At 57.2% G+C, this 21,922-nt stretch overlaps 1 protein-coding gene across 1 annotated transcript; it reads left to right on the top strand.

Annotated features, from left to right (window-relative positions):
- The first annotated feature begins 1,031 nt into the window (after positions 1-1,031).
- Positions 1,032-8,208, top strand: LOC135412428 (proline-rich proteoglycan 2-like). Its single transcript, XM_064651237.1, has 4 exons — positions 1,032-1,193; positions 1,443-1,500; positions 3,592-3,643; positions 7,707-8,208. Exons 1-4 carry the CDS (start codon positions 1,090-1,092, stop codon positions 8,201-8,203), a joined length of 711 nt encoding a protein of 236 aa, XP_064507307.1. The 5' UTR covers positions 1,032-1,089; the 3' UTR covers positions 8,204-8,208.
- The last annotated feature ends 13,714 nt before the right edge of the window (positions 8,209-21,922 follow it).

Genomic DNA, 21,922 nt, shown 5'->3' with positions numbered 1-21,922 from the left:
CCCCATTCCCATCCCAATTACCCCATTCCCATCCCAATTTTCCCATTCCCACCCCAATTACCCCTCCCCAATTACCTCAACCCCATCCCAATTATCCCAATCACATCCCAATTACTCATCTCCATCCCAATTATCCATCCCCATCCCAGTTACCCCAACCCCATTATTATCCCATTCCCATCCCACTTTTCCATCCTCTTCCCAATTATCCCATCCCCATCCCAATTACCCCAACCCCATTATTATCTCATTCCCATCCCAATTACCCCATCCCCATCCCAGTTACCCCATTCCCACCCCAATTACCCCAACCCTATCCCAATTACCCCAATCCCATCCCAATTACCCAACTCCATTATCATCCCATTCCCATCCCAATTACCCCATCCTAATTATCCCATTCCCATCCCAATTACCCCAATCCCATTATTATCCCATCCCCATCCCAATTACCCCATCCCAATTACCCCAACCCCACCCCAATTACCCCATTCCAATTATCCCAACCCCATCCCAGTTATCCCAACCCCATCCCAATTACCCCATTCCAATTAACCCAACCCCATCCCAATTACCCCATCCCCATCCCATTTCCCCAACCCCATTATTATCCCAATCCCATCCCAATTATCCCATTCCCATCCCGATTTTCCCATCCCCATCCCAATTGCCCCATCCCAATTATCCCATCCCCATCCCAATTATCCCATTCCCATCCCGATTTTCCCATTCCCATCCCAATTGCCCCATCCCAATTATCCCATTCCCATCCCGATTTTCCCATCCCAATTGCCCCATCCCAATTACCCCAATCCCATCCCAATTACCCCAACCCCATTATTATCCCATCCCCATCCCAATTACCCCATTCCCATCCCAGTTATCCCAACCCCGTTATTATCCCATTCCCAATCCCAAATACCCCATCCCCATCCCAATTACCCATCCCAATTGCCCAATCCCAATCCCAATTACCCCATTCCCACCCCAATTACCCCAACCCCGTTATCCCCCCATCCCAGTTATCCCAGTTATCCCGATCCCACCCCTGTCCTTTCTCTCCCAGCCATTCCCAACCCTCGGGATCCGATGGCTCCGGCCCTTCCCGGCCCTTCGGTGGCCCCGCTGGCCTTGGTGGCCTCGGTGGCCCCGGCGCTGCTGCTCCTGCTGCTCCTCTGCTCCCTCCGCCCCAGGTACGGCCGGGATTGGGATAAACCGCCGGGATCGGGATAAACCGCCGGGATCGGGATAAACCGCCGGGATCGGGATCCTTCCCGAGGGTTTCCCGCTGGGAACGCCGTGGGTGGCGACAGGGAAGCTCCCGGAGCCGCGGGAGAAGGGAAGCGCCGGGAAAAGGGGGTGGGAGAGGGGATGGAGGGGGTGTCACCTCTGAGCCCACCCCAATCCCGGAATTCCCGGCCCTTCTTCTTCTCCCTCCGCAGCTCCGGCCGGAGATTTTCCACCCGGAGCGGGAAAGAAAGCCCGGGGATGGTCCGAGGGGTGAGTGCGGGGGGTGCCCGCGGTGTCCTGCTGATCCCAAACATCCCAAAGATCCCCGATCCCAAATATCCCTGTCCCCCACACATCCCTGTCCCCACCGTGTCCTGCTGATCCCACACATCCCAAATATCCCTGTCCCCACATATCCCTGTCACCATGATGTCCTGCTGATCCCAAACATCCCTGATCCCAAATATCCCTGTCCCCTCTGTGTCCTGCTGATCCCAAACATCCCAAATATCCCTGTCCCCACATATCCCTGTCCCCACCGTGTCCTGCTGATCCCAAACATCCCTGATCCCAAATATCCTTGATCCCACACATCCCCGTCCCCACTGTGTCCTGCTGATCCCACACATCCCTGATCCCAAAGATCCCTGATCCCAAATATTCCTGTCCTCTCCATGTCCTGCTGACCCCACACATCCCTGTCCCCTCATATCCCTGTCCCCTCATATCCCTGTCCCACATATCCCTGTTCCCACCGAGTCCTGCTGTTCCCACACATCCCTGATCCCAAATATCCCTGTCCCCTCATATCCCTGTCCCACACATCCCCATCCTAACCGTGTCCTGCTGATCCCAAACATCCCTGATCCCAGATATCCCTGTCCCCACCATGTCCTGCTGATCCCACACATCCCTTATCCCAAATATCCCTGTCCCCTCATATCCCTGTCTCCACAGTGTCCTGCTGATCCCACACATCCCTCATCCCAAACCTCCCTGTCCCCATGGTGTCCTGCTGATCCCATAGATCCCTGATCCCACACATCCCTGATCCCACACATCCCTGTCCCCACCACGTCCTGCTGATCCCACACATGCCTGTCCCCTCATATCCCTGTCCCCACAGTGTCCTACTGATCCCAAATATCCCTGATCCCAAATATCCTCGTCCCCTCATATCCCTGTCCCCACCATGTCCTGCTGATCCCACACATCCCTGATCCCACACATCCCTGTCCCCTCATATCCTTGTCCCACACATCCCTGTCCCCATGGTGTCCTGCTGTTCCCACACATCCCTGATCCCAAATACCCCTGTCCCACACATCCCTGTCCCCTCATATCCCTGTCCCCACAGTGTCCCGTTGATCCCACACATCCCTTATCCCAAATATCCCTGTCCCCTCATATCCCTGTCCCCACAGTGTCCTGCTGATCCCACACATCCCTTATATCACACACCCCTGTCCCCTCATATCCTTGTCCCACACATTCCTATCCCCATGGTGTCCTGCTGTTCCCACACATCCCTGTCCCCTCATATCCCTGTCCCACACATCCCTTATCCCAAATATCCCTGTCCCACAGTGTCCCGCTGATCCCACACATCCCTTATCCCACACATCCCTGTCCCCTCACATCCCTGATCCCAGATATCCCTGTCCCCCCATATCCCTGTCCCCACCGTGTCCTGCTGTTCCCAGACATCCCTGATCCCAAATATCCCCGTCCCCACCATGTCCTGCTGATCCCACACATCCCAAATATCCCTGATCCCCAAATATCCCTGTCCCCTCATATCCCTGTCCCCTCATATCCCTGTCCCACACATCCCTTATCCCAAATATCCCTGTCCCTTCATATCCCTGTCCCCATGGTGTCCTGCTGTTCCCACACATCCCTCATCCCAAACATCCCTGTCCCCATGGTGTCCTGCTGATCCCATAGATCCCTGATCCCACACATCCCTGATCCCACACATCCCTGTCCCCACCATGTCCTGCTGATCCCAAATATCCCTGATCCCAAATATCCCTGTCCCCTCATATCCCTGTCCCCACAGTGTCCCACTGATCCCACACATCCCTTATCCCACACATCCCTGTCCCCTCATATCCCTGTCCCCGTGTGTCCCCCATTCCCACATCCCGTGGGCTGGGACAGCCCCCCCGGTGCCGGCACAGGGGACGGCAGGGACGGCCCAGCGGGATACGGAGTTCCCAGGGAGGATCCGGGAGCGTTGGGATCCATTGGGATCCACTCCAGGGAGGATCCGGGAGCATTGGGATCCATTGGGATCCGCTCCAGGGAGGATCCGGGAGCGTTGGGAATGTCGGGCACAGCCGTCTCCACCCCCCACAGGTGAGGATGGTCCAGCCGGAATCCGGCGCCGCGGGAGCAGCGCTTCCCAAAGGTGAGGCCTGGGATAGGGAAAGGGACGGAATTGCCGTGTCCCTCTGGAATTGCGGGTGCTCCCGGGGCCCTCTGGCCCATGGATTCTCCCTGGATCCCGCTGCAGCTGCGGGGAGCAGCTGGATGGGGGCCTCATTCCCACTGGGATGCTGGGAAGGGCCATGGGATGGGAACCTCATTCCCAGTGGGATGTTGGGGCCCTCATTCCCAGCGGGATACTGGGAAGGGCCATGGGATGGGAACCTCATTCCCAGTGGGATGCTGGGAAGGGCCCTGGGATGGGGACCTCATTCCCAGTGGGATGTTGGGAAGGGCCATGGGATGGAGGCCTCATTCCCACTGGGATGTTGGGAAGGGCCCTGGGATGGGAACCTCATTCCCAGTGGGATGTTGGGAAGGGCCATGGGATGGAGGCCTCATTCCCACTGGGATGATGGGAAGGGCCCTGGGATGGGAACCTCATTCCCAGTGGGATGTTGGGGCCCTCATTCCCATTGGGATGCCAGGAAGGGCCCTGGGATGGGGGCCTCATTCCCAGCAGGATGTTGGGAAGGGCCCTGGGATGGGGCCCTCATTCCCACTGGGATGCTGGGAAGGGCCCTGGGATGGGGCCCTCATTCCCAGCAGGATGTTGGGAAGGGCCCTGGGATGGGGCCCTCATTCCCAGCAGGATGTTGGGACCCTCATTCCCACTGGGATGTGGCCGTGCCCTGGGAAGGGCCCCGCAGTCCGAAGGTGCCGGGGCTCGTCCCGTGCCGGCACATCCCGGTTAATGATTTCCCGGGATATGAACTTGGAGGAGCTCCGGGACCTCGAGCCGGGCCTGGGCCACGGACGGGCGGGGCTGCACCCGGAACCCCAAGGGGGCTTCCCACGTATCCCAAAGGGGCTTCCCACGTATCCCAAATGGGGTCAGAGCTCCACCCCTGAACCCCAAAGGGGGTTCCCACATATCCCAAAGGGGCTTCCCACATATCCCAAATGGGGTCTGGGATCCACCCCTGAACCCTAAAGGGGGTTCCCACATATCCCAAAGGGGGTTCCCACATATCCCAAATGGGGTTCCCACATATCCCAAAGGGGGTTCCCACATATCCCAAAGGGGCTTCCCACATATCCCAAATGGGGTTCCCACATATCCCAGATGGGGTCTGGGCTCCACCCCTGAATCCCAAAGGGGGTTCCCACATATCCCAGATGGGGTCTGGGATCCACCCCTGAACCCCAAATGGGGTTCCCACATATCCCAGATGGGGTCTGGGATCCACCCCTGAATCCCAAAGGGGGTTCCCACATATCCCAGATGGGGTCTGGGTCGGGGCTCCACCCCTGAAGCCCAAATGGGGTTCCCACATATCCCAAATGGGGTTCCCACATATCCCAAATGGGGTCTGGGCTCCATCCATGAACCCCAAATGGGGTCTGGGCTCCATCCCTGAATCCCAAAGGGGGTTCCCACATATCCCAAAGGGGGTTCCCACATATCCCAAATGGGGTCTGGGCTCCACCCCTGAATCCCGAATGGGGTTCCCATTTCAGGGACTCCATCCCTGAACCCCAAATGCTCAAATTGGGGTGCTCCCATTGGGGTGCCCATGTTGGGGTGCCCATATTGGGGTGCCCATATTGGGGTGCTCCCATTGGGGTGCCCATATTGGGGTGCCCATATTGGGGTGCTCATATTGGGGTGCCCATGTTGGGGTGCCCATATTGGGGTGCCCATGTTGGGGTGCCCATATTGGGGTGCCCATATTGGGGTGCTCCCATTGGGGTGCCCATATTGGGGTGCCCATATTGGGGTGCTCATATTGGGGTGCCCATGTTGGGGTGCCCATATTGGGGTGCCCATGTTGGGGTGCCCATATTGGGGTGCCCATATTGGGGTGCTCCCATTGGGGTGCCCATGTTGGGGTGCTCATATTGGGGTGCTCATATTGGGGTGCCCATGTTGGGGTGCTCATATTGGGGTGCTCATATTGGGGTGCTCATATTGGGGTGCTCATATTGGGGTGCCCATGTTGGGGTGCTCCCATTGGGGTGCTCCCATTGGGATGCCCATATTGGGGTGCCCATGTTGGGTTGCCCATATTGGGGTGCTGCCATTAGGGTGCTCCCATTGGGATGCCCACATTGGGGTGCCCGTGTTGGGTTGCCCATATTGGGGTGCTCCTATTTAGGTGCCCATGTTGGGGTGCTTCAATTGGGGTGCCCATGTTGGGGTGCTCCCCTTGGGGTGCCCATGTTGGGGTGCTCATGTTGGGGTACCCATGTTGGGGTGCTCATATTGGGATGCCCATACTGGGGTGCCCGCATTGGGGTGCCCATATTTGGATGCCCATATTGGGATGATCACATTGGGGTGCTCATATTGGGGTGCTCCCATTGGGGTGCTCACATTGGGATGCCCATATTGGGGTGCCCATATTTGGGTGCCCATCTTGGGGTGCTCCCATTGGGGTGCCCATGTTGGGGTGCCCATATTTGGATGCCCATATTGGGGTGCTCCCATTGGGGTGCCCATATTTGGGTGCCCATATTTGGGTGCCCATATTTGGATGCTCCCATTGGGGTGCCCATATTGGGGTGCCCATATTGGGTGCTCATATTGGGGTGCCCATGTTGGGGTGCCCATGTTGGGGTGCTCATATTGGGATGCCCATACTGGGGTGCCCGCATTGGGGTGCCCATATTTGGATGCCCATATTGGGATGATCACATTGGGGTGCCCATACTGGGGTGCTCATATTGGGGTGCTCATATTGGGGTGCCCACATCGGGGTGCCCATATTTGGATGCCCATATTGGGATGATCACATTGGGGTGCTCATATTGGGGTGCCCATATTGGGATGCTCCCACTGGGATACCCATATTGGGGTGCCCATATTTGGGTGCCCATATTGGGATGATCACATTGGGGTGCTCATATTGGGGTGCTCATATTGGGGTGCCTATATTGGGGTGCTCCCATTGGGGTGCTCACATTGGGATGCCCATATTGGGGTGCCCATATTTGGGTGCCATGTTGGGGTGCTTCCATTGGCGTGCCCATATTGGGGTGCCCATATTGGGGTGCCCATATTGGGGTGCCCATATTGGGATGCCCATATTGGGGTGCTCCCATTGGGGCACTTATATTGGGTGTTCACATTGGGGTGCTCCCACTGGGGTGCTGCCATTGGGGTGCTCCCATTGGGGTGCCCACGTTGGGGTGCCTTTTTTGGGGTGCTCATATTAGGGTGCTCCCATTGGGATGCCCATGTTGGGGTGCTCCCATGTTGGGGTGCCCATACTGGGGTGCCCATATTGGGGTGCCCATATTGGGGTGCTCCCATTGAGGTGCTCATTCTGGGGCACTTATATTGGGGTGCCCATGTTGAGGTGCTCCCATTGGGGTGCTCATTCTGGGGCACTTATATTGGGGTGCCCATGTTGAGGTGCTCCCATTGGGGTGCTCATTCTGGGGCACTTATATTGGGGTGCCCATGTTGAGGTGCTCCCATTGGGGTGCCCATATTGGGATGCTCCCACTGGGATGCCCATATTTCGGTGCCCATATTTGGGTGCCCATATTGGGCTGCTCATATTGGGATGCCCATATTGGGGTGCTCCCATTGAGGTGCTCATTCTGGGGCACTTATATTGGGGTGCCCATGTTGGGGTGCCCATATTGGGGTGCCCATATTTCGGTGCCCATATTGGGATGCTCCCACTGGGTTTCTCCCCTTGCGGTGCTGCCCGGGCAGGCCCCTCTTCCCGCCGGGACACAGCAGGAATTCGGCGGCTCCTGCGCTGTCCCCGCCCCCCAACCCCCACCCCGGGGGTCCTTCCCCCCCAAAAAAAAACCCCTTTGAGCTCAGGCAGGACAAGGAACACCCACCCAGGTGGCTTCTCCAGAACCTCCTTCCCTTTGGAATTCCCAGATTGGCACTGCCAGTCGGGAGCCGAGCCTCCCGAAATCAGGGAAGGAAGGAAGGGCCGGGATCCCGGGATGGGGAGCACAACCCCCCACCCCCGCTCTCCATGGCCTTTCCCAGCTCATTATCCCTATTTCCCTCCCCGCAGGAACCCCCATTCCCGGCGAGCCCCAGCAGCGGGCGGACGGATCCGCGGATCACCGGGATAACCCCTCCCTGGGAGACCCCCGGCATTCCCACCCGAATTCCCACCCGCCCTCCGAGCCTCCCGCCAGGACTCCCGAGTTCCTGCGGCACCGGCAGCTCCCGGCGATTCCCGGGAATACCGAGGCGGATCCCGCGCCGGGAGCCGAGGGACGGATCTACGAGAGCATCAGGGACAAATCCCGGACGCCGGACGAGGCTCCGGGGGACGGAGCCCCCCGATCCCGGCTGGAAGGCGGCGATCCCGGCATTCCCGAGCCGGAGGGGGCGGGAAGGGAGCGGAGCCCCGGAATTCCCGTGTACGCCTGGGTGTGCAGGATGCCCCGGCCGCGGCAATCCCGGGAAAACCCCCGAGCCCCGGAGAGCCCCGGGGGGGAGGAGGAGGAGGAGGAGGAGGAGGAGCCGCCACCGCTCCCGGAGAGACACCTGGATGTGGAATAGGACGAGCTGGAGATTCCTTGGGGCACAGGGCACCTTTGGAGATTCCTGGGAGCTGCCTGGAGCCCGGCATAGGACAAGCTGGAGATTCCTTGGAGCACAGGACACCTTTGGAAATTCCTTGGAGCACAGGACACCTTGGAGATTCCTTGGATCATAGGACACCCCGGAGATTCCTTGGAGCTGCCTGGAGCCTGGCACAGGACAAGCTGGAGATTCCTTGGAGCACAGGACACCTTTGGAAATTCCTTGGAGCACAGGACACCCCGGAGATTCCTTGGATCATAGGACAATCTGGAGATTCCTTGGAGCTGCCTGGAGACTGGTGTAGGACATCCCGGAGATTCCTTGGAGCACAGGACACCCTGGAAATTCCTTGGACCACAGGACACTCTGGAAATTCCTTGGAGCCCAGGACACCCTGGAGATTCCTTGGAGCACAGGACATCCTGGAGATTTCTTGGAGTACAGGACACCCTGGAGATTCCTTGGAGCTGCCTGGAGACCAGCATAGAACACTCTGGAAATTCCTTGGATCACAGGACACTCTGGAAATTCCTTGGAGCCCAGGACACCCTGGAGATTCCTTGGAGCACAGGACATCCTGGAGATTTCTTGGAGTACAAGACACCCTGGAGATTCCTTGGAGCTGCCTGGAGACCAGCATAGAACACTCTGGAAATTCCTTGGACCACAGGACACTCTGGAAATTCCTTGGAGCCCAGGACACCTTTGCAGATTTCTTGGAGCCCAGGACACCTTGGAAATTCCTTGGAGCCCAGGACACCCTGGAAATTCCTTGGAGCACAGGACACCCTGGAGATTCCCGGAGCTGCCTCCAGCCCAGCCAAGGGTTTTCCCGGCTTCAGGCACAGGGAGAGCTTCCCAATCCCTTCCCAAAGGTGCTCCAGGTTATCCCTCAGCATCCCTGAGTGTTCCTCAGGGACAATCCCAGTCCTGGGGGGGGGAGGTGGGAGCATCCAGGTGGGATCAGCCGAAGGAAAAGCACTGAGGGAAAAACGTGGAACTGCTGCTTGGAGAGTCGGATGCCGGGAACAATTCCCACCTGGAAAGGGCCGTCCCCATTCCTGGAGGGATCCCAAATCCCCGTGGATGTGGCACTTGGGGACACGGGGTGGCCTTGGCAGCGCTGGGGGATGTTTGGACTCGACGTCTCCGAGGCCTTTTCCAGCCTAAATGTTTCTGGGATTCCATCCAGCTTGGATCCCAGGGAAAAATCCGTGGTTTTGCTTCCCGGGAGCGAGAGAGTTTCTGGATTGGGGAGCCCGAAAACGGCACTTAATTGTTATTTTAATCATTTCTAAGGAGCTTGCTGGGCCTTGTGTCGTCCCTGGGGTGGTCTCCAGGGATTCTGCTGGAATGGGGATGAGGCTGGAGCGGGATAGAGGCGTGTTTTGCTGCATCTTGGGTGTGGGAATGTGGGATTATCTCCCTCAAAAGGCTGGGAAGGCCTGGAGGGGGCTGGGAGTTCTGGAGCTGCTGTTCCTGCTCCTGGGATGTCCCTGCACTTCCACTCTGGCTGCAGCTCCATAGGGATTGGGAAGGTCCCATCCCCTCTCCTTCCCTGCTTCCCATCCCCTCTCCTTCCCTGCTTCCCATCCCTTCTCCTTCCCTGCTTCCCATCCCTTCTTCCCTGCTTCCCATCCTTTTTCCTTCCCTGCTTCCCATTCCTTCTTCCCTGTCTTCCATCCCTTCCCTGCTTCCCATCCCCTCTCCTTCCCTGCTTCCCATTTCTTCTCCTTCCCTGCTTCCCATCCCCTCTCCTTCCCTGCTTCCCATCCCTTCTCCTTCCCTGCTTCCCATCCCTTCTTCCCTGTCTTCCATCCCTTCCCTGCTTCCCATCCCCTCTCCTTCCCTGCTTCCCATTTCTTCTCCTTCCCTGCTTCCCATCCCTTCTCTGCTTCCCATCCCTTCTCCTTCCCTGCTTCCCATCCCTTCTCTGCTTCCCATCCCCTCTCCTTCCCTGCTTCCCATCCCTTCTCCTTCCCTGTTTTCCATCCCTTCCCTGCTTCCCATCCCTTCTCTGCTTTCCATCCCTCCTCCTTCCCTGCTTCCCATCCCTTCTCCTTCCCTGCTTCCCATCCCTTCTCCTTCCCTGCTTCCCATCCCTTCTCCTTCCCTGCTTCCCATCCCTTCTCCTTCCCTGCTTCCCATCCCTTCTCCTTCCCTGCTTCCCATCCCTTCTCCTTCCCTGCTTCCCATCCCTTCTCCTTCCCTGCTTCCCATCCCTTCTCCTTCCCTGCTTCCCATCCCTTCTCCTTCCCTGTTTTCCATCCCTTCCCTGCTTCCCATCCCTTCTCCTTCCCTGCTTCCCCTTCTTCTCCTTTCCTGCTTCCCATCCCTTCCCTGCTTCCCATCCCTTCTCCTTCCCTGCTTCCCATCCCTTCTCCTTCCCTGCTTCCCATCCCTTCTCCTTCCCTGCTTCCCATCCCCTCTCCTTGGCCATTTGCTGGTGGGAAGCAGCGAATCCCAGTGGGAAGTGGCACCTCCTGCCCCCCACCCCCATCCCGGGAATCGGGGAGGAGATTTTCCAGCCCGCGGCGGTTTCCTTTGGGATGAGTCGGTAAAAAAAAAAACGGGATTTCACCTTAAATGGGAAAAAAAAAAACCCAAACCCTAAAAAAAAAAAACAACCCCGTCCCGCGATGATATTCCCGGCTCGGGAGCCGGGACGGTTCCAATCCCACTGTGTTGCCGTTGGAATTGCGCTGGAAGCGGCGGGTGAGTCATCCCGGCACGGCCCCGCTCCGGGAGGAGCTCTGGGAGGCTCCGTGGATCTCATCCCAGCCCTGGAAGCGCTGCACAGTCACCTGCATTCCCAGGTTCTCCATGGCCTTTCCAGGAGCTCCTCAGCATTCCCAGACCTCCTGCACACTCCCCTGCATTCCCAGGTGCTCCACGGCCTTTCCTGGAGCTCCTCAGCATTCCCAGACCTCCTGCACACTCCCCTGCATTCCCAGGTGCTCCACGGCCTTTCCTGGAGCTCCTTGGCATTCCCAGACCTCCTGTAACCCCCCCTGCCTTCCCAGGTGCTCCACAACCCTTCCATGAGCTCCTCGGCATTCCCAGACCTCCTGCCACTCCCCTGCCTTCCCAGGTGCTCCACGGCCTTTCCAGGAGATCCTCAGCATTCCCAGACCTCCTGCACACTCCCCTGCATTCCCAGGTGCTCCACGGCCTTTCCTGGAGCTCCTTGGCATTCCCAGACCTCCTGTAACCCCCCCTGCCTTCCCAGGTGCTCCACAACCTTTCCATGAGCTCCTCGGCATTCCCAGACCTCCTGCCACTCCCCTGCCTTCCCAGGTGCTCCACGGCCTTTCCAGGAGATCCTCAGCATTCCCAGACCTCCTGTAACCTCCTCTGCCTTCCCAGGTGCTCCATGGCCCTTCCAGGAGCTCCTCAGCATTCCCAGACCTCCTGCACACTCCCCTGCCTTCCCAGCTGCTCCACAGCCTTTCCAGGAGCTCCTCAGCATTCCTAGACCTGCACACTCCCCTGCATTCCCAGGTCCTCCATGGCCCTTCCAGGAGATCCTTGGCATTCCCAGACCTCCTGTAAACTCCCCTGCCTTCCCAGGTGCTCCACGGCCTTTCCAGGAGTTCCTCAGCATTCCCAGACCTCCTGTAACCTCCCCAGGGCTCCATGGCCTTTCCAGGAGCTCCTCGGCATTCCCAGACCTCCTGAACACTCTCCTGCCTTCCCAGGTGCTCCACAGGCCTTCCAGGAGATCCTCAGCATTCCCAGACCTCCTGTAACCTCCCCTGCATTCCCAGGTGCTCCATGGCCTTTCCAGGAGCTCCTCGGCATTCCCAGACCTCCTGCACACTCCCCTGCCTTCCCGGGTGCTCCATGGCCTTTCCAGGAGCTCCTCAGCATTCCCAGACCTCCTGTGAACTCCCCTGTGCTCCACAACCCTTCCATGAGCTCCTCGGCATTCCCAGACCGCCTGCACACTCCCCTGCCTTCCTGTACACTCATCCTATACATTCCTAAACACTCAGCTTCCTGTGTGCTCATCCACCTCCCTATATGTTCATCCACCATCCTATATGTTCACCTGCCTCCCTAAACACTCACCTGCCTCCCTAAACACTCACCTGCCTTCCTATATGATCGTCCACCCTCCTATGTGCTCACCTGCCTTCCTATATTGTCCTTCCACCTTCCCATATGCTCATCCATCTGCCTGTATAATCATCCACCTTCCTATATGGTCATCCACCTTCCTATATGGTCATCCACCATCCTATATGTTCACCTGCCTTCCTACACACTCACCTGCCTCCCTAAACACTCACCTGCCTTCCTATATGATCATCCACCTTCCTATATGCTCACCTGCCATCCTATATGTCCTTCCACCTTCCCATATGCTCATCCATCTGCCTGTATAATCATCCACCTTCCTATATGCCCTTCTGCTTTCCTATAAATTCATCCACCTCCCTATATGCCCATCACCTTCCTATATGCTCATCCACCTTCCTATACACTCACCTGCCTTCCTAAATGCTCACCCGCCTTCCTATATGGTCATCTGATTTCCCATATGTTCATCTACCTTCCTATATGTCCACCTGCCTTCCTACACACTCACCTGCCGTCCTATATGCTCACCTGCCTTTCTATGTGCCCTCCCACCTTCCTATATGGTCATGCATCTTCCTATACAATCATCCACCTTCCTATATGGTCATCCACCATCCTATATGTTCACCTGCCTTCCTACACACTCACCTGCCTTCCTACAGGTTCACCTGCCTTCCTATATGGTCATCCACCTTCCTATATGCTCACCTGCCTTCCTATATGATCATCCACCTTTCTATATGCCCTTCTGCTTTCCTACAAATTCATCCACCTTCCTATATGCCCATCCACCTTCCTATATGGTCATCCACCTTCCTATACACTCACCTGCCTTCCTATATGATCATCCACCATCCTATATGCTCACCTGCCATCCTATATGGTCCTTCCACCTTCCCATATGCTCGTGCATCTTCCTATATGGTCCTCCACCATCCTATATGTTCACCTGCCTTCCTACACACTCACCTGCCTTCCTAAATGCTCACCTGTCTTCCTATATGTTCATCTGCTGTCCTATATGTTCATCTACCTTCCTATATGTCCACCTGCCATCCTACACACCCACCTGCCTACCTACATGCTCACCAGCCTTTCTATGTGCCCTTCCACCTTCCTATATGCTCATGCATCTTCCTATATGTCCTTCCACCTTCCCATATGCTCATCCATCTGCCTGTATAATCATCTACCTCCCTATATGCCCATCCACCTTCCTATATATTCATCCACCATCCTATAAGTTCACCTCCCTTCCTACACGCTCACCTGCCTCCCTAAACACTCACCCGCCTTCCTATATGATCGTACACCTTTCTATATGGTCATCCACCATCCTGTATGCTCACCTGCCTTCCTATATGTCCTTCCACCTTTCCATATGCTCGTGCATCTTCCTGTATGTTCATCCACCATCCTATATGTTCACCTGCCTTCCTACAGGTTCACCTGCCTCCCTATATGTCCATCCACTTTCCTATATGTTCCTCCCTCTTCCTATATGCTCATCCCCCTTCCCATACCCTCATCCCCCTTCCTATATGTTCCTCCACCTTCCCATACCCTCATCCCCCTTCCTATATGTTCCTCCCCCTTCCTATACCCTCATCCCCCTTCCTATATGTCCCTCCACCTTCCTACACCCTCCCCTCTGCCTCCCTCTCCGTAGGTGCCGTTGGCAGCATTCCCTGACCGGGAGCGGCAATTCCATGTGGAATTCCGTGTTCTGCTGCCCGACCCTATAGAAACCATAAAAAAAAATCGGGATTAAAGGGGAAAATTGTGGTTTTCCCGGCGGGTTTCCCTTCCTGCCCTGCTGCTCTTGCCAGAGGGGCTGGAGTTCCGGAGGGAAATTCCGGAGATCCGGTGGAAATCCTGAGGGAAAACACGCTATTTTTTGTGACGCGGGAATGTTCTGCCGGAATTATTTGGGATGAGGTTTAATAAATCCAAAAGAGGCTTCTCCAGACATTGGAGTCGTCCTTGGAGCCCCGGAGACGGCGACATTCCTGGTCTGTCATCGAGCGGGGATGGGAAACGACTTTGGGAAGGACTTCCCTCCTCCACCGGAAAAGGGGAAGGACAACCTTCTCCATCCGGCCGACTGGAGTATGTTCCATTAAAAACAACAACAAAAAAAGGATAATTAATTAATTAATCAGAAAAAAAGCAGAAAGAGTCCAAACCAACCAACCCCCACCTCCTTTCCCGTCCTCTTTCGCATCCCGGAATTCCCGGATGAGGGTGATGCTGCCTCCCGTTCCACCCTCTCCAGAGGATCTCCAGAGGGTGCTCCCAGCCCTGAGACCCTCGGGAAGGGATCCAGGGCAGGATCCTTTGCTGACAACCCCCCCCCACGGAGGATCTGATTCCTTGGGAATCCTGCAGCTTGGGATCTTGGATCTAAGAGAGCCCTTGGTGGACTCTTTAGTGCCCGGAACGCCGCAGCTCCTCCGGGGAATGAGACGGAAGGATCCACAGGGATCTGGACTTGCTGCAAACCAGTTCCGCTCGTTATCCCTCATCCTAAAGGAAAATTCCCTGTCCCTGAGCCACTCTCCATCTTCTAAACCTCCGTCACGTTCATCCTTGGCCTCCTTCCTCCTCACCAGCATCGGGATCCGGGCGGATCGCTGCTTCTCTGGTACGCGGGAGCTCCTTCCCGCTTCCAAACATTCTCCAAGCAGGACAGTTTTCCCCCGGGGATGCCGTGGAGAAGCTCCATGGCAAAGAAGCTCCTCCTCGGTGTGAGTGCCCTTGGCTTCTTTCCCAGGAGCTCTGTATCTCCCTGGCTTGGATCCGCTCCCTTTGGATCCGCTCCCCTTGGATCCGCTCCCCTTGGATCCGCTCCACTTGGATCCGCTCCACTTCCAAAACAAAGCCAGACAGAGCTGGGACCAAGCGCTTCATCCGGACGTGGATCCACGAGGATCGGGAGGGAAGAGCCGCGCTGGGAGCGACAGGAAAAGGGTTAAAAACGAGGAAGCCGAGGGAAAGGGAGGGAAAAAAAAATTAGGGAAAACAGGCCAGAGGGTGTTTTGGGTTTTTTTTAAAAAAGAAAAAAATCAGGAGGCAGCAAAGAGCAGGAAAAGGGAACCTCGGGAGAGGTTCTTCCCCTCTTGGCTTTTCCCTGGAATTTGCTCCCGGAGCCGCGCTCATCTCCTGGAAAAATCCCGGCAGCTCCAGCCCAGAGCAAACCTCTTCGCTGGCTGCAAGCTCCGGGATCGCCCCCACGCATCCCAAACATTCCCAAAAAAGCCGGTTATCCCGGGGTTTTCAATTTCAAAATTGCCTTTTCCCTCTCCAGAGCAGCCCAGGGGGGGATTTTGCTTTTCCACAGCCCATCCAGTGCCTGTCAAACTCCAGTTTTTCCCGACTCTCCGGGATCGCTCCCGTGGAATTTCCGAACGTTTTTCCTATTCGCCTTAAAAAGACAGTTTTTTAATGTTCCGCCTGGAAAATCCTCCTGACGCCGAGTTTTCGTCCAAAAAAAAAAAAAAAAGGATAATTTTCCCCCTTTTTGGGAGGGAATTCCCCCTCCCTGGGAGCTGTTGCGTCAAGCGGGGAACGGGAGCCAACAGCTGGAAGCGGGAGAGAGCCAGCGGAGGCAGTTGGGAATTTGCAACCTGGCCAAAGGCTCCTTCCACGGCCCCTTGGAAAAGCAGGGAGGGAGGAGGAGGAGGAGGAGGAGGAGGAGGAGGAGGAGGCCTGGGGCTCCCTTTTCCATGTTTACATCCCTCTTTCCCGCTTCCTTCTTTGCCTCACAACTGGAAATCCCGAGTGCGTCCCGGCCGCTCCGAACCCTCCTCGCACGGAGCACCGACTCCGTACGGACAAGGGGCCAAGTTCCCCGTTTAATTTGGAAGTGAATTCCAAAAAAAATCCCCAAAAATCCACAGGCTGACAAACCCCCGTGGCCCCCACGGAGCTTTCCCGATCCGCGTGAGAATCCCTGCGGTTATTCCTGTCGTTCCTGACGTCACGTTCCGCTCCGCCGCGCCCGGCTTTGCGGATAATCCCTCCGGGCACCTCCCAAAGTCCAGCGTGATTCCGCATGGGAGAACCGGGAAAATGGGATTAAGAGGGCGTTGGGATCACACCGGCAGCTTGCTGGAATAACCACGGCTCGCTGGAAAAATACATGGAAAAAAATAGGGATCGTTTCGGTTAAAACCAACGGGGATGTAAATTATTCCTCAGGGATAACTCCTTCCCTTCTCTCCCCCGCTGGATCTGGAGGGTTTGTAGCTGCTTGGAAAACTTGGGAAATCTTGGAAATCTTGGGAATTTTTTTCCCTCCCTCTCCAGCTTCCTCCTGGGAAGGCCGTGGGATCCGCTCCCAAGTCAGAGGCTCCATCCCGTCGCGCCCAAGCGAGGACTCCACCTCTTCCCAACAGCCCGATTCTGGCTTTTCCCATGTTTTGCCCCGGGGTCAAGTCACATTCCAAATAATTCCCAGGCACGGATGAGGAGTTAACCGGGATAAAGTCGCTCTGCTCCTTGGGATAAGAGAGCTCAGTCGTGGGGACGTGGCCAGGCCTCGGTGTTGGTGAATTCCCCAACGCGGGATTGGCAAAACCAGGGAAAACGAGGGAAACTCTTCCCAAATCCGGGTGGTTTTTTTGCTAAAACCGGGATTTCAGGAAAATATTTGTCTTCGTTTTTAGGCTGGGAGGGGTTTTAGCTCCTCTTCTGATGTTCCCAGCCCAGGGGATGCTGGATTTGGGAATGAGCAACAGGTCGGTTGGGTACTTGGAAAACACAACAGGCAGCATCCCAAATCCCAGAAGGTGCTTTTTTTAAGGAATTTTCACTCTTTCCTTTGACCTCGCAGCGGATAAAAATCTGCTTAATTTTCTCCTCCCCGCATTTCCGCCTCAAACATCTCGACCCCGCGAGCCGAGGGTTTTAACGGCATCGCATCCCGAAGACTCGAGGATTAGGAACGTGGCAGAGACCTGGATTTTCCCGCTCTGGAGTCCTTTCCAGCAGGAAAATCCAGTGAAAAATCCGGTTCACTTGGTTACTTCGGAGCCGTGTGGCTTGGCTCGGCTTCACCTCCTGTCAGAACAAAATTGAGTGACATGAACAGATCCGAAATGGCACTTAAGCGGTTTATCCCGAGCTCCCGCGGATCCCGAAATTAATCATCTCCCGAGGTCGAGGCACGGAGGCCAAAGGGAAACGCCGGGCAGGGCAAAACCAGCTCAGGTTTACGGCTGAGCCTTGTTGGGCTCGAGCTGATATTTAACAGGGATTGAAATTAAGGAATGATCATCCTGTGGGGGTTTTTTTTAATATATGGGATTTTTTCTTTTCCTCGCGGGTTTTCCCCCCCTCCGGTTTCAAACGTTGCACAATTGATTTAAAAAAACTGGGAGGCGTCGCCGGGCTTTGGACGCGGGGGAATATCGGGAATGCTACAGAGAGTGGAATAAAAATCAGCAGAAGGAAGGATATCTTAGTTATAAAGTTGTAAAAGCGCCACTGAATGTTTTTTTATTTGGCATCTTTCACCAAGGTTCCCTTTGAGATTCCAAGAGATCGAGGTTTTGTGGGATGGGAAGGGAAACCCCGAAGAGAAATCAGGGAATGTCTCGCGGCACAACACGACGAGGAGATAACGAGGGCACGCGGGATTTATTGGCAGCAAGAAACAGATCTTGGGGAAAATTATCGAGGCTCCCAAAGTCAAATCAGAAGTTGGCAACCGTCGGGGAAAAAAGTAGAAACCAGTAAAGCCAAGGGGGCGGGATGTGGTGGAGAGCAGGAGAAGTAAGGATTCCAAAAGGCATTCTTGAAGGAATGGACGGATTAGAAGGACATCGGCGCTGTTGAAGGGGGTTAAAAGTGAACTGTTCCCAAAAGAAACGCTCTGGACCCCGCGGGAAACGATCTGGAGGAAGATTTCGAAGGCGCGCGCGCTCCTCGTCGGGGCTTCCAGCTCCAAATCCAGCCCCTGGACCTTCTCCTTTGGGGATCAGGCTCACCGATGTGTCAATCACCTCACATTTATTGGTGTAAAAAGGTATTTCATCTGACATCAAGCCCAAACTCTTTATTGTGCACCGAAGGCGGAATTAGTGCGGTGAGAATCGGGAAAGCTGGGAAAGCAGAGAGGTCAAATAAAATCCTAAGGTGATTTTTTTCCGTGGCCTTGGAAGAATTTTTCAAGGTGTAGGTGGGATACTGGGGACAAACTCTCCCCTGGGAGAGGGGACTGGGCTGGAATTCGCAGGGAAGCTGTGGCTGCCCCGGGATCCCTGGAAGTGTCCAAGGAAAGGTTGGACCAACCTGGGATAGTGGGAGGCGTCCCTGCCCATGGCAGGGGGTGAAATGGGATGAATTTTAAATTCCCTTTCCATACCGGATCCATGAGGACACCTGGAGAAGAGAAAGCTCCAGGGAGAGCTTGGAGTCCCTTCCAGTGCCTAAAGGGGCTCCAGGAGAGCTGGAGAGGGACTTGGGACAAGGGCTGGAGGGACAGGACACAGGGAATGGATCCCACTGCCAGAGGGCAGGGAGAGATGGGAGACTGGGAAGGGATTCCCAGCTGGGAGGGTGGGGAGGGGCTGGGCTGGAATTCCCAGAGAAGCTGTGGCTGCCCCTGGATCCCTGGGAGTGTCCAAGGCCGGGTTGGAGCCACCTGGGATACTGGGAGGTGTCGGGGTCGGAACTGGAAGAGCTTTAGGGTCCCTTCCCACCCAAAGCAGTCCGTGATTCCACGATTTAGGATACTCGGTTGATGGGTGCAATTATTTATTCACTCTTATGTGAGGAGACTCCACGATTTTGTAAAACACAGGGTGAAGAAATGCCTCTGGAAAGGGGCTGTGAACGCTGCTGCGCTCCCGGGCTGGATACCCGGGAGATACAACACGTTTGACTCTTTGCTTCTGGCACTGAAAACAGCATTAAAAGCACAGGATCGTTTTCCTCGAACTTTAACCGAGCTTTTCCCTTTCAACAAAACTGGCTGTGGTCCCCTCGGGCCGAGCAGAGGTTGAGCTGCCGCCGTTTAACCCCCGTTCACCGGGGCTGAGGGGGCTGAGGGTGGTGGAGGACTGAGGGGCTGAGGAGATGAAGGACTGAGAGGGCTGGGGGGGCTGAAGGGGTGAGGAGATGAAGGGCTGAGGGGCTGAGGGGCTGAGGAGATGAAGGACTGAGAGGGCTGAGGGGGTTGAAGGGGTGAGGAGATGAAGGGCTGAGGGGCTGAGGAGATGAAGGACTGAGAGGGCTGGGGGGGCTGAAGGGGTGAGGAGATGAAGGGCTGAGGGGCTGAGGGGCTGAGGAGATGAAGGACTGAGAGGGCTGGGGGGGCTGAAGGGGTGAGGAGATGAAGGGCTGAGGGGCTGAGGGGGCTGAGATGAAGGACTGCAAGGGCTGAGGGGGCTGAAGGGGTGAGGAGATGAAGGGCTGAGGGGCTGAGGGGGCTGAAGGGGTGAGGGACTGAGGTGGCTGAGAGGCTGAGGGTACTGAGGGGGCTGAAAGGGTGAGGGACTGAGGTGGCTGAGGGGACTGGGAATGAAGGACTGAGAGGGCAGAGGGGGCTGAGGGTACTGAGGGGGTTGAGAGGCTGAGGGACTGAGGGGTCTAAAGATAAAAGACTGAGAGGGCTGAGGGGGTGAGAGGACTGAGGGGGCTAAGGGCACTGAGGTGGTGAGGAGGTGAAGGATTGAGAGGGGCGAGTGGGTTTGGGGGGGCTGAGGGGGCTCAGGGCTGATGGACTGAGGGGGCTGAGTGAGCTGAGGGGGCTCAGGGCTGATGGATTGAAGGGGTTCAGTGGGCTCAGGGAGCTCAGGGCTGATGGATTAAGGGGGCTGAGTGGGCTGAGGGGGCTCACAGCTGATGGATTGAGGGGGTTAAATGAGCTTGGGGGCTCAGGTCTGATGGATTGAGGGGCTGAGTGGGACTGGGGGGGCTGAGGGGGCTCAGAGCTGATGGATTGAGGGGCTGAGGGGGCTGAGGGAACTCATGGATGATGGATTGAGGGGGTTGAGTGGGCTCAGGGGGCTCAGGGCTGATGGACTGAGGGGCCCAAGTGGGCTCGGGGGGGCTGAGGACTGATGGATTGAGGGAGTTGAGTGGGCTGAGGGAGCTCATGGATGATGGATTGAGGGGACTGAGTGGGCTCAGGGGGCTGAGGACTGATGGATTGAGGGAGCTGAGTGGGCTCGGGGGGGCTCAGGGCTGATGGATTGAGTGGGCTGAGGGCTGATGAACTGAGCGGGCTGAGTGGGCTCAGGGGGCTGAGTGGGCTCAGGGCTGATGGACTGAGGTGGCTGAGGGCTGATGGATTGAGTGGGCTCAGGGAGATGAGGCGGCTCGTGGACCGACCGCGCCACCGCCTCCGACCGCCGGCGCGACTCCCCTCCCGCCACCGGCGCCGCTCTCCCCGTAGCGCCGCCATGGGCGCCCGAGGGGGCGGGACTTTGCCCCCAGGGCGAGCCGCTATTGGCCGGCGTTGCGGCGCCGCCTCTCGCCATTGGTGGGTCCCGGCCCTCCTCCCTCCCTCCCCCACCCACCCACCCACCCGCGGGCGGGCGGGGGCGCGAACGTGCCGCGCGCGCTGTTCCCTCAGACGGGGGGCGCGCGCGGCGCCTCGTGGGGAACTGCACGTAGCCAGGGCGCGGGAGGGGGGGGGGCGGGCAGGGCACGCGCCGTTCCCGGCAGCGCCGGGGGGCGGGAATGGCGGGGGGCGGGATGGGGGGGCACGTCAGGGACGTCACGGGGAGGGAAGGCGGGAATGGGGCGTGTGTGTGTGAGGGGCAGCCGTGAGGGGAGAGCGTGGGGGACAGGAGGAGTGTCTGTGAGGGGACATCATGGGGGAGTGAGGGGTGTCCATGAGGGATGAGGGCTCAGTGACCATCAGAGGAGATGAGGGGCGGCCATGGGGTGTGAGGGGCAGCCGTGAGGGGAGATCATGGCGGGGAGAGGAGGGGTGTCCATGAGGGGAGATCGTGGTGGAGATCAGAGCTGTCCATGAGGGAGGATCATGGAGGAGATCAGAGGTGTCCATGAGGCGGGATCAGGAGGGAGATGAGCAGTGTCCGTGAGGGGGGATCATGAGGGGTGTCTGTGAGGGGGAATCATAAGGGAGATGAGGGTTGTCCATGGGGCATGAGGGGCAGCCTGGAGGGGACATCATGGGGGAGTGAGGGGTGTCCATGAGGGATGGGGGCTCAGTGACCATCAGAGGAGATGAGGGGCGGCCGTGGGGTGTGAGGGGCAGCCGTGAGGGGAGAGCATGGCGGGGACAGGAGGAGTGTCTGTGAGGGGACATCATGGGGGAGTGAGGGGTGTCCATGAGGGATGGGGGCTCAGTGACCGTCAGAGGAGATGAGGGGCGGCCATGGGGTGTGAGGGGCAGCCGTGAGGGGAGATCGTGGCGGGGAGATGAGGGGGTGCATGAGGGGAGATCATGAGGGGGAGAGGAGGTGTCCATGAGGGGAGATCAGGAGGGAGATGAGCGGTGTCCATGAGGGGGGATCATGAGGGGTGTCTGTGAGGGGCGATCATGAGGGAGATGAGGGGAGATCATGGAGGAAGATGAGGGTTGTCCATGGGGCGTGAGGGGCAGCCATGAGGGGGGAGCGTGGGGGACAGGAGGAG

This window comes from Pseudopipra pipra, chromosome 3, assembly GCF_036250125.1.
Source record: "Pseudopipra pipra isolate bDixPip1 chromosome 3, bDixPip1.hap1, whole genome shotgun sequence".
In the NCBI taxonomy this organism is placed as follows: Eukaryota; Metazoa; Chordata; class Aves; order Passeriformes; family Pipridae; genus Pseudopipra; species Pseudopipra pipra.
The sequence above is the reverse complement of the archived record's forward strand: the minus strand, read 5'-3'. Positions and strand labels throughout refer to the sequence as shown.